Below are 19,201 nucleotides of genomic sequence, written 5' to 3'. Positions count from 1 at the left end.
GAAGAAGAAGAAGCCTGTTTCCACTAATGAGAATGAAGACTGATGACGTTAGCTGCATAGATGGTTGCTGGTCATTGTGAATGAAGCCGAAGGAAGTCAACGTTGACGTAAACCTTACCTGCCCTCTACTGGTCAGATGCTGTTATTGCATGGCAATTTATAGAAGAACGAGAAAAAGATGAAAATAAAATTATTGTTTTGATATTATAACTGCTACTGCAATTTACTTATTAATTACTGTATGTCAGGAATCTGAAAATTTATAATTGTATATAATAGCAAGTACCTGGACCAATAATGGTGTTGGAACTGATTATGTTGTTGCAAACCAACTTCCACAATCAACAATTGTAAAAAAAAAAATTCTATAAGTATTGATCGGTTTCACCAAGTATAGCAGTTGACAAAAAATGATGACATTTTAAAGAAAATTGCATTTACCAGCAAGACGTTCTTCCGTAAAATAACCACGAAGCACTTGAGAGAGAACCGTGAGACATTCAAATACATATTTTTAGCTAGTAATTTATAGTTTTAACATTAAATTATAGTGAAGATGACGATAATTGCTAACTGACTAACATGTAAAGTTTTATACATTAAGAATAAGTAAATTACTTCAGTAAAGGTTAGCACTTTTATTTATTTATTACTTATTTTATAAACAGAAGAACAAAACACTGTATACCGCAGCGTATGGAAATTGTTTATAAGTACAAGCTTCCTGTTTTTACCTCATTAAATTTGTATTTAGATGTTAAACTTTAATTTACCCATTTTACTCACTTGATTCTTAATCATAGTGACAGAAACACAATCACTATCAATCGTGACCCTGTTTGATACCATTAGTACTCCTTTTTGCGAGATACCCTAAATGTATCAAGCAGTCAACTCAAGCCTCCCCCATCAGCAAAAGTTTACTTTTGGGAGTAAAACTCACTTCAAGCGGTTGTACTATATTTTATTCTGTCAGTTGGACGCCGAAAAGCGATACCAGAAATACCTGTTTTATACGACTTCCATCACTGTTGCGAAGGTATCAGCTCAAATGTGTGGAATGTGAGCGGATGGAGGGAAGATTGCATGGAGTCAGTTAGCTTTGGATGCTAGCGAGCTAGCTCGCCTGCAAGGTAAGAGCCAAGCTTTGCATTGCAGTGTTTGGTTCTCCAGTATTCTGTGATTGTGCATGTTGTTCGTTTTTACAGAACTGTGTAAACCACTTGGTTCTTTTAAAATGAAAACAACCTTAAGTTAATACTCGGGCAAAAAAAAAAAAAAAACACGCAGGTTTTTAAAGTAAGATGCTCCTAAATCTGAGGCCCAACGTCTGTGCAGCAATGTAACGGTTGCATGAATTAAAAAAGCAACAAACACAAACAGATCTATATTTTTAGCACCAATATTACCAAATAGAGTAATGGAACAATATGCAAGATCGCTGAGCTGTTGAATGGGTTTAAACCATTTTGGCATACAACAGTCAAATGTACATACCACCTGCATGTGATGAATCTTCGTTTATTTCACGTTCTACATCTATAACTGACATTTATTGATCAGATAGCAAGGCTTCAATTCTCACGGTCTCCATAAGGACACTGTCTTTATATCTATAGTACACAACAATATGCAGCTGCCACCCTTAAGGGGAAAAAGAAGCAATGTCTAAAGGTGCATCATAAAGATAAACAAATGCAGAGAAGTAGTTAGTTTGCAACATCCTCTTTCAAGAGAAAACAACACCATTGTACCAGAAATCACACTTCAGAGGAACTATGAAGTGTGTGACAGTGGTATTAAAATAACCAACTATGTGAAGAGATATATGGACAGATCTTATCAGTTTGACTTAATGTTTTAGTATTAGTTAGGTTGGTGCTGTGTGCTGTCCATCTCAAATATTCCACAGTCTCCACATTCCAATGTGTTGACCTGAGGGTTGGAGGTCAGAGGTAGCGAGAACCCTTATACCTTCTGCCCCAGGCACAGAAATGACTTTTTTTTTTTAAATTCAAAATTCTTAGAGAGACTGGCATTTTTCCAAGTCAGCATGTGAATGGAGGCAAGTTGTATTATCATACATTTGAAAAGGTAACCCAAATGCATTGGAATCATATTAAATTGAACAGAATAGTGCAGCCTTAAAAACCACAAGTGCAAATGTAAGAATATTTGCAGTAAGGTGCCAAGTGTGGCGGTTAAGGTAATGCAGTTGGATGGGTCAGTGCAGTAGAGAGCAATAAGGAGTATATGCTTTATTAATACATGAATCCTTTATTTACTGTACAGACATTTTAACTTCTTAACTCCCATACAAGTGTAAGATGTTTCACATAAACAGCATTGCACTCCCATGTGGTAATGCTGCTTACTGCATTCATGTTCCTTTTACATTCTTCTCATAACACTCCTTGTTTCAGAATAAGAGGTAAAATAATCCAAAGAAAAAGCAAAACATGCACAAATGCAGAATTGTCCTTTGATACTCGCTGAACTGAGCTCTTGTAAGGTTTTTCTGAGGTCTTGCGTAGCTTCATTTTTATGATGCTGCACAAACGTGATTCATATATTCACACATGCTCATTGAGGTACAATATTCATTTCACGTCTTCATTATTCTCGCTTGGAGGCTGCAGGCAGCACAGCTATCAAGTCAGTGGCCATACTGATGGATATCAACAGTTTAGGGAGGGACTCTTTGTTTGCTTTGTTTGGCTTTTTAAACCATAGTGTAAGTATTATAATTGCCATGCCACAGGATGTATGCAACACTACACCATCTATTAACACCTGATCGCAGATAACAAAAAGGGTGGAAATGTGTGATCACCACTAAGGCTGAACGCAATCTGTCCTCAGTTTATGGCATTTAGTGTTTATGTTAGCGCTCCTATAAATTAATTAAAAACCTAATTTTGGTCCATGAACACGGTACTCGCTCAAGAAGTAGTTACAGTGCGGTGCACTACGGAGGAATACACTATGTGATCGATATTGGCCACACTTCTTTTAATCGATTTAATCATTAAGAATAAATATCGTATTGTAATGTCTACCCGGATGTTGTAAAAAGAAGTTAAAACCTTTTTGTGCATTTTTAAAGGCATATTTTGCCCCCAGAGTCTGGCAGACCTCCAAATTGTACAATTTAAAATGTCTATTTGACTTCAGAGGTTCCACTCTAGTTGGTTGTCAACTGATGGCGCTGGCACTGGCACCAGTAGTCTTGTAGTACGCTTATAAAAATGACTTGAGAATATTTGAAGAATTTGTTTAGGCAGCTGCTGTGTTTCAGACACAAAGGCCTCTGTCTGTCTCTTTGGGGACTGCTGCTTTAGAAAAGCAACCCATGACGTCCACCAACTGGTTCCACTGGATCAGTCTTGTATAAAAGGAAGTCGACCACGCATTCTTACTTGGCGTCATAATGAGAACGATAGATTAAAGTTAAGCGTACCTGTGATTTCGCATTAATTGGTGGTGATTAAGGTGATTTCCGGCCAGCTACCTAACCGTTTATTTGTGTGTTGTTTTTCTTTACCTTACAGCTTCTTCTAAATAGCAGCTACATTTGCAATAATGGTAATCATCCACTTGCATGGCTGCAGGTCTCTTATCTCCTTTTAGGGCCGCTACGTGGCATGCGGCCTGTTTACTTGAGCTTAATCAGAGCGTCAAGTCATTTACAGTTGGTCTGAGCAAACACGTTATGCACATGTTATTTTCACATAAATTCTTGGTAAATGTATGATTTGATTTGTTACAGCTGCAATTATCACATGATGAGGTAATCATAAGCTAATACGATCAGATAATTTTAGCCAGAAGTTCTGCCTCTTTGGTTTCATACAGTGGAACCTCTGAGGTTGAACACAATCCATTCCAGGATGCTGGTCTACCTCTGATTTGTTTGCATTCAAAACATATGTCCCCATAGGAAATAATGGAAACTCAATTAATCGGCTTCAGAGTCTAACTGCTGCCATCGTAGAAATTTAAGTCTATGTGCAATATTATATTTATTTAAAAATACGTTAACCGGCGGTATAGTTACTCTGAAAAGCAATACATTGTATACCCACCATTAATACAGATGGCATGTGACTCACGAGGTGAATGTCTTCACATTAATAGATACAGCTGACTTTGAGGTGTACATTACGTTCCTCTTCTGTTGTTATTGATCCCAACTTATTGATGCTTTATAGCCAGAGACGTGTGCCCTACTTATGTCGCAAGAAGTACATTTTCCTGTTCTATCATGGTCATCTTCACACTTTTCCTCTCTGCCATCACTGGTACTGGTTTTTGGTATCACAAAAGAGCTAAAGAAAATCAAAAGACACCTGTGAAGTTTATATTTTAGATTAGGTGTTTTGTGTGAGACGGGACCCCACTGGGATGCATCGGAAGACTTCAGTGGAGGTGCAGCAGCTTGAGATAAATAAAGAAAAAACAGCTTCAGATATGTTCAAAGGCAAAATGAATGCTTTTGCATTCCTACAGTGAGAGAATAAACAGAGTCCGGGATAAGCAGAAAATGTCACTATATATAAATATGGTCCAGAAAATCAGTTTTTCAGGGAGTAGTGGAGGCCCCAGCTGTATTATATTCCCTGAGGGGAGGCTCACTGTGCCACACATTTTATAAACCCCTGCCAGCTACCTGCCTGGTTTACAGTAGATGTGTACTGAGGTGAAGTCTTATTTTTGAGTATTGGTGTGACTTTAGAAGTAGATTTTTTATGTTTGGTGGGTTTCCAAATTGTAGTACCTTAGTTACACACTATTAGGTGACATTGATTGGATGGACTGTTTTTCTTCTATGTCTGTTTTTCAAGCTGAATTTTGCATTCAGAGTAATGCATCATGTATTTGATACAAATAAAAATATCCTATAGCCCAGTGGTTAACATTTCAGTCAGGGGATCGAGGACCACACGGAGATATCCCATTGTGTGTGGCGTTTGCATGTTCTCCTCGTGCGTATGCGCCTTTCATCCCTAAAGCGTACATGTAAGGCTAATTGGACACTCTAAAGTGTCCATAGGTGTGAATGTGAGTATGAATGTTTTTTTGTCTATATGTGCCCTGTGATTGACTGGCGACCAGTCTAGGGTATACCCTGCCTCTCAGCCAAAGTCAACTGCAACAGGCCCCAGCCCATCACCCGTGACCCTAATGAGGACAAACGGTAAAGAAAATGGATGGATGGGTTGAAAATTGATTAAGCAGTTTCTGCATAATTTCGCCAGCCAATTAATAAACAATCAATTATGCAGTTGCTTTGTTTTCCGCTGAGCGGCTGCTTTGGCGGTGCCGTGAGATGGTCATTTTGAATGTCTGGGAATTGCTGGACCAACATTCCTGGAAATCCAAAGTGAATATTGAGATTCGGAATGAATGCATGCCATGCGGTGAGAGAGCAGGTGCTGTTCTGGGTGTCTATAAATCATGCGGCCTATCCCACCAGAATGTGGTTCCCCTCTTTATAGTGGAAGTAACAAAAACGGCCTGGTTACTGGAAGTCTGAGGAGGACGAGACAGCATGCGGTTTTAAAACCTTTGTTTTAATCATGGGTTTCAATGTGAACACCCAGGAGATGGCAGTAGTCACGCACTGACCAGATAAATGATATACTGTATGTCAAGTAGAACTGTAGCGTTGTTGAGTTCAATATGTTATTGAGGGAACACAAACAGGCCAGTACTGGCATGTGTTGCAAATACTTACCACAGCATGAGTCTTTATTTTTCATCATTTAACTCTTTTAATATGTCATGCTCCGACTGTGCGTTCTCACGCCATCCTTGAGATTTGTTACTCTGTTTTTTTTAAAATCACGCTTACCCCCAGAGGGCGTGCTTATTAGTCAGGTTGCCTCCCTCATCCATCACTGATAAGAGCGCATATAATTGCGATGAAATTCTCAGTAACCTGCTCATTGTTCTTGACACAGTTTCAAAGTCAGATGGGAGTTATACGATACTGACTGTGTGTGGCCACTCCCTTCCAGCAGGCAGCGCTTTCTTCAGTGGGCCAGCCTCTCATTCCTGTCCAGACACACTGCACACTGGCTAGGCTCCTGTCACCTTGCAAACTCTGAGGAGTGTTCACGCTTTGAATTTCAGCAATTCATCCTTATGTAAGTACATTCTACACCCTGGCATTTGAATTGTATTGTAAATAATGGACATAGTGGAATAATGCAGATTTAATATGGATCTGTCATTGTTTCTATTGTATTTCTTATACCCAATCTCTGGTTTGGTATGATTTGCCACTCTTAAAGTCGCTTGGTAAATTCTGAATGGAGGAAAAAAATCAACTTAAGCTGGCATTGTTTGTCAATACAGTTGTCTAAGGTAATTTTTCTGTTGATGTGTGTCTGTACTGGATATTGATATCTGTGCGCAAGTGAGACCTCATCAAACTGCTCCTTGCTCCACACAGCTTGCTCACTCAGTATGTCCGCAGTATGGAATTATTTCGCCTTTGGATTGTAAATATGCAATTTACAATGTCTGGTTATGCAAGGAGAGAATAATGCTTCTTTCTTCAATACTTGTAATCTAATATCACGCCTCAGGAAGAATCATTCGGAGTCACACAAAGCTAGCGTACCTGCAGCAAAGTATTGATAAGAAGTGACCAGTGGTACTGAAAATGACTACCCAGTCCAGAGTTACTTTACTTTACTTTGTTCTTATATGGACGTTTGTGCCACATACAAATGTACAGCTTTCTAAATTGTATTGTTGCTGTTGAGAAACTGGATCACGGTTTTAACTCCATTAGGACTTTTGGCTAATTCTGGCATATTGATAGAAATGTAATATGCACCGTCCCCGTAAATAAAAATTAGGCTAGTAAGAGAACATGTTATTATATAGTTGGTCATAATTTGTTTAGTGACTGTTTTGTTGAGACAAAATGTTTACGATAAATATAGAATTTTATAACTTGTATTGTATATTACAGTATTTGTCTTATCTTGCGCAAATGATGTTTGTTATTTGTGAAATGCATCTAGTAGCATCACAGTAAATGAACCATAATGTGTTCATTACACGATATTAGTTTGAGGGAAGAGCTGCTGCCAATATCAGCATCGGTTGATATCCGTATCGGCAATGAAATGCTGGACAATATTGGTATATTGAATATCTAACAAAGCCAATATTGAGCATCTGTAGTGGTTTGAAAGATTCTGAGTTCAAAATGGCAGCGGTTTTAAAGAAGAACTGTCAAAATATTGTCTTCTTGCACAAATTGGATTTGTCCTTAAGACTTGCATTAAAAATGCTTGTTCCAGTGTGTCTTATCATGGTAAAAACTCACTGAAGCAGCAAACTTAGTGAAACACAAAAGATGAGTCACTGCCAAAGCATTTATGCCACCACTGTATGTAAGATTTTCTGTAACATTGCCTTAAAAAAACAGTTCTGAAAGTGTATTTCCAGTGGTGAAAAAATGCAGTGTATTGGGGTGACTTTTGTTTTTAAAAAAATCTGCTATTTTTTTAATTGTTTGAACTGGTAAGTTTAATCCCAGCATGCTTGTTTTGTTTGTGGCAACCCAGTGGCCGGTTACCTCCTAAACAAGTCACAGTCATATGAGCGTAATAAGGATGTGTCATGCTCACGTCATGTCCAGGCTGATAACAGCAGGCGTTTCTCAACATGGAGCTGTGCACTGTGCAAACAAGTTGTAACATTTACCTTGTTGCTCCTTAGTTTTCCACCGCTAACCAAACTGAACCGCTTCTATGTGCTGGAATGTGATTCAACCATACCACTGCACATTCCGCCGATCCCTTTAGTTAATAATCGAACCAGGGTCATGATCCTGGCGTCATATGACAACAGAGCAGTCAAAGGAAACGGGCCAGACGTGGCAGCGTGTACGCACAGAGGCTGCTACGAGCTGTGACTGCACCTGTGTGATTGTGCGGTCAAGGTGGTAAGTCACACCTGAATCATTCTAGCTATATGTCACATGGTTGGGTAATAGTCCTTGCTTTTAATGAGCTTTTAATAATTGTGTGTTTTTAGACTGTTGATTTTTAACACTGCTCGTCACTCTTCATATCATAAATGAATATATTTTATAGCCACTTTTTTAGAAGCTGTGTTTGTCCATGCCTGTCAGAGTGTGTGGCTCCACTTTTTTACATGCACACTGTAACTTTGCACTTGTCCAACGTAATAGATGCCATATATCACATACAACAAAGTAACAGTAAGGAGTGGGAAAGGAGGACACAAACTGTAGCAACACTAGCATAGTGATGTGAGCTGCAGTACTAACATTATAGTCACATTTTAACAGCAACGTCATGCTATGTTAGGCTATTTGCTGAATAAAAACAAAATCATCGAACTACAGCTCCTACGCCTGTAACTGACTGACAGATAGTTGGCAGAGCGCCAGGATTTTTTTTAAGATGTGGAGCGAAGCCTGCTTTTTTACTAACTGTCAAGTGGTGGGTTCGTCTAGCCTGGGGTGAGTCTGAAGCGGTAACCTGTCCTTGAGGAAGGATGTTTTTCCCTTCATTACAAGCAACTGCACCAACAGTGGAGCAAACGAATGAGGGAGATGATATACAGTATTTTTCTCACATTCGGTACTCATAAACAGGCTGTAAGGACACATTATTGTTAGAACATCATGAAAAGTCACTTTTGAATAATCAGGGATCTTCAATAGTTTCTTAAACTGTCTTTACAGGGCATGGTGATTATTAGCTTTTCTTACCACTGAAGAAAAGCAACCAAACCTTATGGAAGGCAACGGCGAGTTCAGTGATACTGACAGCGGCATCATCCTTCACTCTGGTAAAACATGGTCAATGTTTTCATTCCATACGCATTGGTAGTGTTGTTGCATTATTACACTATAATTATGAATAGTTTTATTTCACATGCTGCTCTGTTAGAACTTACACATTAGTGTGACACTTCAGCACTTTATGCCACTCCACACTCCTGAATTGATCTTTAAATTAATTAAACAATTTCTTTAAAGTTCCCAGTCATGTCCTCATTTTCATTAATTTGATTGTTTTGATGTTATTTTTATGGGTGTGTGTTTGTGTTTTCATTTGATCTGGTATATTTTTATATTGTCCTTCTGTTTTTATTTTCCTGCCTCAGCACTACAGACAAAAATGAGCAAATATGCTCGAATCTGGGTCATTTACAGCATGTACAGAAGTATCAGACTCTTCATTAATGTCATGTAATCTCGGGGGGGGGGGGGGGGGGGGGGGGGGAATTTGACAATATAATACAGACAATCGAAAGTTTGGGCCACAGGAGGGTTTTGGTCTTTGTCTTTCCACTGACAAAAACAAACCAAAAAAGTATCTAAAGCAGTGACAGTGAACCTCACTTTGTTACAGTTTTGGTAATCATTGTCCAAAAACATTCCATGGCAAAATGTTCTTGTTGTCTCTCATAGACCAGCAGTGTTGTTTTTGCTGCAGTCTGTAATGTGTACTGCTTAGTTCTGGCCTTAGTGACATTCCTGTGGCCTTAATTAGACCACGTGGCGTCTGCGCTATACAATGAAAAAGTGTCCATCCATCAACAATGGCTGATTGTCCCTCTCGGAAGTGGAATTCTCTGCTCTATTGTCACACTGCCACACTTCTTTCCTGTTGTACCTCAGATGTTTGTTAGTACCTGCAGGGAATCTGTTAATAATCTCTAAAGGTATGCACTACTCGATGCATTCTGACCCAAGCTCCTCCCTCTGGCCAGGAGACTAATCCTGATGTTATTAGTCTCCAAGGCGACAGACCGTACTAGTTGAACACTCACAGCACACGTTGTCAATAGTTACAGAGATTCTGACACATTTTCATTGTCACCATTGAAAACACTGACAAAAAGATCCTCGTCTTTTTCTAAATAGTCACCTTTTTCTCAGGGTTTTTTTTTTTTTTAAATAGCCATGAGTATTACTTCTTTGCTGTTTGTATGGTTTTTGGTACATCAACGTGGATTTATTTTGTGATGGTCGATTCTTCCAAAGATTTCTATTAAGTCTTTTGCAACGCCATTGAATAATTATCGCCTATAAAAATGCAGTATTATTTTATTAGAAAGAGGGACACACAAATGCATAAATGAGGTCTGCTGTCTTGTGGCTTTTGGATTGTAAGTGTGGAAATCACGACATAAAGGACAGTAGAAGTAAAGTGCACTCACTGAGCAAACTGCTTTTGAAAGAAGTCATTCAGGGCAGAGTACCAAACAAAGAAATGGCTACCATACTGAAAAGAAAAAACAGTATGAACGATCATGAACGCATACGTGTACTAGGGATGTCAATCTCTTTGAGGTAGACGAGTCAAAATGCATCTAGATTCATGGGTTAAGATGCGATTAAAAAAACAATATATTTTAAAAGCAGAACGCTTCAATACGAAGCGATACAGTGTACAAATGTTACGATTTGATACGATTCGATTCAACTTTTACATTTGTTGATGAAGACATTATAAAATAAAGAAGCCTGTTCTATAAAAGTGGCACTCCTACAGTATTTTCAAATGAGTATGTCGGGTGATGTAACCATCCCGACAAAAGAGGTGATTTCAGTTAAACACACACACATTAAATACATTCATGATCAGAATATTACATCTTTATTATAATCATAAAATAACACGTTTAATCGTCATAATATTACTATAATTTTCTTGTAAAGTTACAGCCTTATTCTTTACTCGTATTCTATAAAATAACATATTTTTTCTTTTTTTCTTTTCAAACAAATGTTTAATAAGGTCTCACACTGTTGCCTTTATGTTTGTGTGGTAATACATTACCTTAGCGTGCAGCCATGGATCCTTGCAGTCCAACATGACATAGTGAAAAACACTTCTCCCATTCTGTGTGGAAGTGGTATGTTTTCGGCTTCTTACTTTGTCATTCTCAGCTCAGTTCCAAACCTATTGTTAAGATAGGAATAAATAAATTGGAGGCTTACTAATTAGCTCAGTAGCTTATGCGTAAGCTACTCTAAAAGTGGTTGTCGTCTCTTGTGTCACTTTAGAGATCCCGTACACTGCGCATAAGCGGTCCACAATGTGGTGTAAACAAAGCTGGCAGCATTGTTACAGTGTGCATCTATGTATGGCAGATTAATGTTAGATTGGTTGGCCTATATATCAATCAAGTAACAAACGTCATAGTGATAATGGATGATGTTCATTTTTTTAATGCCATGCGATCGACCCACATTACGTTCGAGAGACTACAACAAAGAACTTTCCCAGTGCTAACGGTGAGTTATTATGTCTTAATATTGCTTATCATGTCTGCTACATGAGGTAATACGAGTATAAAAGTGACAATAAGGGTGTTATTTAATGTACACAGTGCTGTAATAATGTTTAAAAACGTTTTTAGAAGATTATAAACAGGTTTTTTTATGCTCTAACTACAAAAATATTCCATTTGTTAATATTGAATCCTACTTTGCGGGAATTGACCTATCGTGGTCGGGACTGGAACCAGTGAACTGCGATAAACGAGGGACGACTGTAGTTTTCATCTCAATGTGACTGTATTACTGGTTCCAAGATACAGTAGGTAACAGGCAGAGTTAAAACTAATTATGTTTTTGTTTGTTGTACACCGCAGGCTCAGACAGCCCAACATCACATACGAAGGATGTCGGCACGCACACACGAGCCATGAAGCTCAAACACCAGGCGCTCCAAGACCAACTAGACCTGTGCCTTCTGGAGCTGAAGAAACTCTGTATTCGAGAAGCTGTGAGTAAATTATTGTGTGATGTCATCACAAGCTCTGTTGAAACCTTTTTAGCTTTGTTACGTCATTGGGGAAGGTGCAATTCTATTATTTTGGCAATGTGTCATACCAGACAGCCAGCACCTTTTTATGCACGGTGGTTCAACCTGGAATGATTGATGAGACATTTTCTGCATGTTCATTAAATGGCACGCAAGAGGAGATGCTTTTGAGGTTGACTTGAAAATGTAACTTGTCTCTTTTTTTAGGTTTCAGTCCCCACTCCTCTTTGTAGATAAGCTTCACTTTCACTTCAGCATTTCTAAACTCACTTACTAGAAGAAGCTGGCAGTTCATAGGATTTGTGACATTGAATACTGTGGGCGAAGGAAAAAAACAATGTTCAGCAGGCTGAGACTAGACACTGACTGGAAAGAAAAAGAGAAGTTGATTTCTTACAAATGTGTGAATCATCTTTAAACTAAATGTCTTCACAGAGCAAGACTGATAAGTGGTCACTCTCTTTACCTTTTTCTCCTTTGTAACGTCATTATTATTTCCACCAAGGTTATGTTTTCTTGGTCATTTATAGCATTGTTTGGTGGGACACGGGCCACTGAAGAAAAGGTGTGGGTCGACAATTTTTGCTTTTTTGTTTGCATTACAAGATTGGGCATTTTTAGACGTTTGCCATATTTCTCGGTGCGTATCAAAGCGTGTTTCATTCTCATGAATGGGTTAACTTTTCCAACGCCTCTGGGAGCAAGTCAAGGGGAATTCTCAAGTAATTTCTTGGATCTTCCTAGTGAAATTCTGTTAATAACTGATCATAATGCCCAAAGTGAGTCAGCAATTCTCTCACCCACACTGTACGGGCTTTCTTTTTTATAGTTAGGGGTTGTGACTTCTTCCTGCTCTTTCTGTAGCTGCAACATAATATAGACATACCTTTTCTTTTCTGAAATGAGAAGCTTCTTCTCTGGAGTCCAACGTCTTGTAGGGCTCTTGCAAATAGAGAAATTAATAAAGATAAGGGTGACGCCTGCTAGCGCGGCATCACACGGGACAAAGCGGGACGAAATAATGCTACGAATGTACTTGACAGTGCTTGTAAATAAGTTGTGCGGGAGTGTGGCATTTCTTGCCTATGCGCACCATTTTGTGTGCGTACGTATGTGTAAAGAGTGCGCAACAAGTCTTCACACTTTTCAGGTGTACCATCTAAATGACGGTGAATTGCGGGACAGTGCGGAGGCAAAATGAGTGCAAGTGTCAAGGTGCCATCACCTTCAGCTTCCTAAGTAAGACACTTGTCATCTTGGAGGTGTGTTTAGGCTTGTTATCATGATGGAAAACTGCCATGCGGGCCAGATTCTCCTGGGAGAGGGATCATGCTCTGGTTATCTCACAGTTCAAGTTGGAATTTAGGTTTCGCTCAATGAACCACAGCTCCCCAGTGCCGGCAGTAATCATGCAGCCCCAGACCATGATGTTACCACCACCATGCTTGACTGTAGGCAAGACATAATTATCTTGGTATTGTTGGCAGCTATTTAGATGATCATTTGGGGGGGGGGGGGTTCAATGCATAGTAAATATTACTTTTATACAAGCTGTACACTGACTATTCTAAAGTACTGCATATCGTTTAATTTATTTTGTATTGTCCCTTGAAAAGATGTACTGTAATAAACATGTTTGCTGAATGTGAGGGATGTTCTGAATGAAATATGTATGCTGAAGTTGAGGATCTATGAATGTTATATTAGTATTGTTTGGTCTTAACAGTTTCATTTATGTATTATTTTATTCAGTTAGTCGTTTCCCGATGGCTATTTAATAACCTCTCTCATTTCTGTATTAGTTTGTCTCTTGCACTTCCCTGGTCAAATAAAAGATGTGAAAGTCACATAAAGCTCAGTAATTGTGAAACTGGACACATAATCTGATTTAGAGTCTGCCAAAGCATAGTTGCTTCAGGGCAAAAAAAATCCCAGTGCTGATCATTCTTTCCTGTTGACACTTGGGCTGGGCACTCGTGTCGGGGCATGCTAAGGTGATCTAATTGGAGGCACCGCACCTTCTCCCCTCCTCGTCATTGTGACAAAATAACAAGTTAGCATCATAATGCATCAATGTTTTTATGAATGATGGAATCAGAAACTTTGTCTTGTCTTGCTCTGGTTTTGGTTTGGACACAAATTCTTGATCCTAGTAGGAGGATGTGAGATCTGAAGAATGTACTAGAATTGTGCAATCGACGCCCTGACCCCATATGTCTTAACATGTGAGGAGAACACAATGCTTGAGTATCGTTTCCAAACTCTCACGCTTGACTGATCTTTGCTTATGTGAGCTACTGGAGCCTAAGGATGCATTTGTAGTAGAAATGTGTCTTCTGTTTTTATTCATCGTTGCATTTGCAGAAATATGAACTTGGTTAGGTTGAAAGGTTGTTTGTACAGAGATTTGATTTGTGATTTCATTTTTGTTGTGAAGGAGCTGACGGGCCGGCTGTCAGGAGATTATCCTCTGCTGCCAGGAGAGAAGCCTCCGCAGATCCGCAGACGCATTGGGGCTGCTTTCAAGCTCGACGAGCAAAGCATCCCCCAGGGAGCTGAGGTAAAAGCACAAACAGATAGAATGCGTGACAGCCTGCTTTCGAATGACGTGCATAACCCCTGTTTCATTCTACCTTTGCAGGAGTCTGCCCTAAATATTGTCGATGCAGAGTTGGCTCTTCAGTTTAAGATCTACGAGGCAGCGCGAAAGCTTTGCGAGGAGAGGCACCTGAGCAAGGCTGTTAGAAAGAGTCGTTTGGAGCAGTGCAAGCGAGAGGAGAAGAAACTCAAACGGCTACAAGAGACTGCCTTCCAACTGCGGCTGGAGCACGGCCAATCGTCACCACTTCCTGCTTTTAACATCACACAACAAGGTGAGAACATTGACCATTGGCTCATGTAGAGGACTGTTTGGCTACAAATTCTTACATGCTTCCACGGAATTTGTGAAAATTGGAATAGTGCTCATTTTTGGCAGAACACGTTCAGTGGTATTGCATAAATTCCCAGGGACCAGGGCAAGTCAGTTATTTTGTGCCCTCTGTCCCGTGGTCCAATAACATACAGTAAATGTTTGAATTATTTCCCTAAGGTGAAAAAAGACGGGGTGTTCACGGAAGCAGGCGACAATTGGAGAGAGGCTGTTCTTTCAGAATTTAGTTTGTTTTATTCAATTTATGTATGTTACACGTAACCGGATATGACGTTTGCATCTGCACTTTGTGCATTGCGTACGTTTTTACATAGCCAATACCAGCCTGAATTTTATTTGGTAAATCAGTGGTATCGCACATCACTAGCGATACCCCCTTGGGCTAATAACGGCAATGTGATTGAAGCATCACGTATTGACTCAAAGTCTGTTATACTTTGTTAGATCTTGCTGCGTCTGATGACAGCTCTTTGTCTGATTCGGTGGTTCAAGATGAAGGTAAGGCTCAAAGGTTTAGAAGGAAGAATCTGTCAAGATGCATGTGTGTTCACTCAAAAGTGTGTCATATTTTCCTTTAGAAGTGGCGAGCGAGTCTTCACAGCTTTCCTCGGGACTTTTATATTCAGGAGAGATGGACCCTCCACAGACACTCTGTGTGTCCTCAGAGTCCCACACAGATGGCTCCTACCTGTCACCCACTGTGGGTCCGCAGAACCTGCCACTGACACCGAGCCAGTCACCTCACCCCAGCCTTGACTCTTCTATGAGTTTTAACTCAAGTCCTGCCGCATATGACCCGCCTCCTATTCAGCTCTCCCCTTGGTCTGAGTCTAGCCTCGACCAGCCATACCAGAAGAGCAAGAAGTCACGTTCCTCCTGCAAGGCCAGGTAATGGAGACCATCCATCATGACACATTTCTAAGTGCCTCATTTGGAGTCACCACATTTGAAACTGCACAGATTTTGCCGACACTAGTTTTTGAAGTGAAATGAAGCTGAACAAACTTCAACAATGATGCCAATTTGTACATTTCTTTGTGGTGAATCAGCCTAAAAATCATGACGAAACATGCTGTTCTCTTGTAGTCTACAAGTGACCAATACCAGTGCTCTATCTGATGTGTTTTATGATGTCTATTGTCAAGTTTTGGGTATACCAAGCTGAGTTGAAATCTTTCAGCATGTGTTGGAAACAGTGTAGGAACAATGAACAAAGTCAGTAATTTGGTGTCATTTGCCTGTATTTTTATTGTTATCTTTTGGAGCAGAAAAAAATGTTTCTCAGGGTCATTTCAACCCTCATCATTTCATCTCCCTTTAGCTTCAAGTAATGTCTAGCACTGCCACCTATTGGTGAATACGTGGTATAACGTCCAACTGGTAAAAACTAAGCTGAGGCGTTATACTGTGCTTTAGGTGTAATTTAGATAAACCGCTATATTAAAAATAAATAAATATAAAAAAAATAAAGAAGTAAAAGATAATATTTAAAAAATACACATCTATTATGTTAATAGTTGATGCTGAGTACAGTTTTGCATGAGATACAACACACTGTTGTACCATTCTCAGGTCCCCAGAGAAAATGGTATATTTTTGGTCTGCATATTTTAGAGCTTAACCTAGTTTTAAGCATTTCAAGCGCATTATACCGCCGAGCACATTATGCCTTTAACGGCACCATTAACAAAGCTTTCCTTTATCCTCTATCCATTGTTAACATGCTTTATACTTAACTATAGTTGTCAACTGTTTATGCCCTTACAATTTTTAACAGTGTGTTTAGTTTACACTAAATCATTAACCGGCCGATAAAATGTTATATATTTCTGTTTTCTGCAGTCCAGCCAAGACTGAATTGCTACCACCACTGGAGGCTTGCTTGGCACACTCAGCTCTACCACAGCAGCTCTCCCATTTGAAACTGAGCCGAACACAGTCCACCAGCACGCCCTCCACTCCGGAGATGCGTGTTCACAGGCAGCTCTCCCTCAGGTGCTAAAACTGAATCGGCATACAGTACAAGTGCCTTTTTATGCACACATATACCACCTAAAATAAAAGCTAAGTCATGGGGGGGGGGGTTGTTTGACCTGGATCAACTGTAGCAACTCCCAACCCTATTTGCTTACAGTAGTTAAATCCAGGTTGTGAACGTGAATTTAACAGCTGTTTGTCTGTGCATGTTTGTTAAAATACATTCTAACATTCTTGTCTGAATTGCACAGGATATCCAATGAATCTTCCCTAGTATCAGAAAAGGTACGTGGTCGCACCAGAGGTCCAAGGAGGCGACTGATAGATTACAACAAAACATCAGCAGAAGCTCCTCCACTCATGTTTAATTACGTCAACAATGCAGGCTCCGAGGATAGCAACTCTGAACACTCATTTGCATCCTACAGCAGCTCCCCCAGTCAAGAATTGCCTTGCAATTTGCCCAGACACTATCAGGCTGCCTCCCCGGTCTGTCCTCCATTCAGCAGCTATGGACCTCAAGCCGCCCCACATGCTGCATTTTACCACAGTCCCAGGCATCAGTCCCACCAAGGATATTACAATGAGGAAGTGGTGTACCCTCCATATGTGGACATGCCTTGGACTTATCGCACCCAGCAGGCTCCCTGTCTTTCCAACAGATACGAGTACCGCTACAAAGAAGCTTCTGTGCCCCTGCAGAGAGCACAGAGGCATGTGGCTCCTGATAGCAGACACTCACCCTCCCCGGCACAATGGGATCATCCACAGTACGGCTCCAACTGCCTCCCGCGGCAAGTGGTGAGCGAACAGCTGAAATCATGGCACCGGCGCAGTCAGTTCAAAGGACCCAGGTCGCGGTCCCTTGACAGACAGGGCGCAGTCAGGGTGAAAAACATGGCAACTCGGGAGTCACCCCGAAACCAAAATCAGAGGTACCATGAGCAGGTAGGCCCGACAATTATATAAAATGTATTGTCATTCATGGTCATTTTTGAGTTTTCAAGTGATCTCCAATTAATTATCTTTGTCACTAATGTGCAGGTCATCCAAAGAAGAGCTCTTCAGATATCTGCAGATGACTCTCAAGAACACTGGCTGGCAGACGATGGCACTCACTATGTAAGTGAAGTGTGAATCGTGGGTTCCTCAATGAATGAAACTGAATTAAATGGCAACAATTCACTTTTGAATTGAGCGCCAGAAGAAATATTGTCTGATTTCATGTGGCCTTAACTAAACTAATTAACTGAAAAGTTGAATGAGCACATCTCACTTAAGTGGGTGAAAACGCAGGTTGGAATTTGTAGTGTAACAAAACATAAGCATTGAAATGAACTCTTGTGAAATATGGGCTAAACCAAAATACCCTCCATTACACTCACTGTTTTACATTTAGGTGCGTGCAACCTGACACCTGCAATTAGGGATTTTTAACTAGTTGTATGAAGACTATCAACCACTATTGTAAGATACTGTAAATGAGTAATGTTCGCTTAGTGTATGTACAATACCTGTATTTTTGTGTATGCTGGTTGGGCTCAGTACCTTCGAGAGGCTGCTCATTCCAGTTTTGTCACTTTGTCTTGTTTACCTGCTTTTACTTGCTTCTGTGTCAGCTGGTGTTAATTGCTGATGTACTCATTAGTTAAATAGTTGAAAAACGATGCTATGTTAACATACAGTACATGAGATTTTCAGTAGCATTGTATGAGAAAAGACTTGAAGCTTGGCAGCTATGTACATGAAATATGCGAGAGTGCAGATTACAACAGACCAAACTTTTGTTCGCACCAAAAATTACAATTATAGTAAACTTCATGTGTCTATCACACAAAATACAAGTGATCCCCACTCAACTACACTCACTCGAAGTCTCTCACTGTGATTTTATTTATCTGTTAATTTATTGTGACTTGTGACTATCAAATCAACTCAAGTCAGACTTGAAATTTGTGTAGATAAAGAGTGAACGCCTAGTGCAGTAGACTGTAATTGTAACAGACCACAATCATCTTTTCTTGTGTGCGTTTTTACTGTCTTTTTTATTGAAGCATTTTAGGTTAAATTGAAAATTGAGCTCCTGTTGTTATATTGTTGCATTCATGACAATGTTTTCCTGTGGAATAAAAAATGTTGCATACTGCTGAGTTTCATTTTCTGATGTCGTACTCTATCAACATCATTGTTTCTGTCCAAAGACATTTTTTGACGTAATGAATGATATTGTGTATGACAAATTATGTTTCAAAATGTATAAATAATAAAATATAAAAATAATAAAATAATATATATAATCATCCTTTTTAAGAATACATTATGCTTTCACTGGTGGTAATCAACTTTTAATTGGTAAAATACTTAATAGATCTGGCTCAGTTATCAAAGGTTTGTGTGTGTGTGTTGGGGGGGACAGCAAAAGTGTTTATCTATATACATGTATATGTATGCATATACAGTA

At 39.6% G+C, this 19,201-nt stretch overlaps 1 protein-coding gene across 4 annotated transcripts; it reads left to right on the top strand.

The window, feature by feature from the left end:
- The first annotated feature begins 900 nt into the window (after nt 1-900).
- Nucleotides 901-18,874, top strand: inavab (innate immunity activator b). 4 transcript variants are annotated; one of them, XM_054785780.1, is made up of 11 exons: nt 901-1,133; nt 6,021-6,149; nt 8,735-8,841; nt 11,659-11,792; nt 14,269-14,391; nt 14,473-14,704; nt 15,208-15,261; nt 15,342-15,651; nt 16,606-16,758; nt 16,992-17,688; nt 17,785-18,874. In XM_054785780.1, exons 3-11 carry the CDS (start codon nt 8,787-8,789, stop codon nt 17,875-17,877), a joined length of 1,851 nt encoding a protein of 616 aa, XP_054641755.1. In that variant the 5' UTR covers nt 901-1,133; nt 6,021-6,149; nt 8,735-8,786; the 3' UTR covers nt 17,878-18,874. The 4 variants fall into 4 exon arrangements, with proteins under 4 accessions (XP_054641755.1, XP_054641758.1, XP_054641756.1 ...); XM_054785783.1 differs by lacking the exon at nt 8,735-8,841; XM_054785781.1 differs by lacking the exon at nt 901-1,133 and having other exon boundaries at nt 5,936-6,149.
- The last annotated feature ends 327 nt before the right edge of the window (nt 18,875-19,201 follow it).

The sequence above is a fragment of the Dunckerocampus dactyliophorus genome, chromosome 8 (genome assembly GCF_027744805.1).
Source record: "Dunckerocampus dactyliophorus isolate RoL2022-P2 chromosome 8, RoL_Ddac_1.1, whole genome shotgun sequence".
In the NCBI taxonomy this organism is placed as follows: Eukaryota; Metazoa; Chordata; class Actinopteri; order Syngnathiformes; family Syngnathidae; genus Dunckerocampus; species Dunckerocampus dactyliophorus.
The sequence above is the reverse complement of the archived record's forward strand: the minus strand, read 5'-3'. Positions and strand labels throughout refer to the sequence as shown.

Excerpts from the sequence above, each read along its gene's own strand:
- inavab (XM_054785780.1), top strand. The coding sequence starts at position 8,787 with ATGGAAGGCAACGGCGAGTTCAGTGATACTGACAGCGGCATCATCCTT. Across the intron at positions 16,759-16,991 it reads CACAGGCAGCTCTCCCTCAG|GATATCCAATGAATCTTCCC; the intron begins GTGCTAAAACTG and ends TGAATTGCACAG. Across the intron at positions 17,689-17,784 it reads ATCAGAGGTACCATGAGCAG|GTCATCCAAAGAAGAGCTCT; the intron begins GTAGGCCCGACA and ends ACTAATGTGCAG.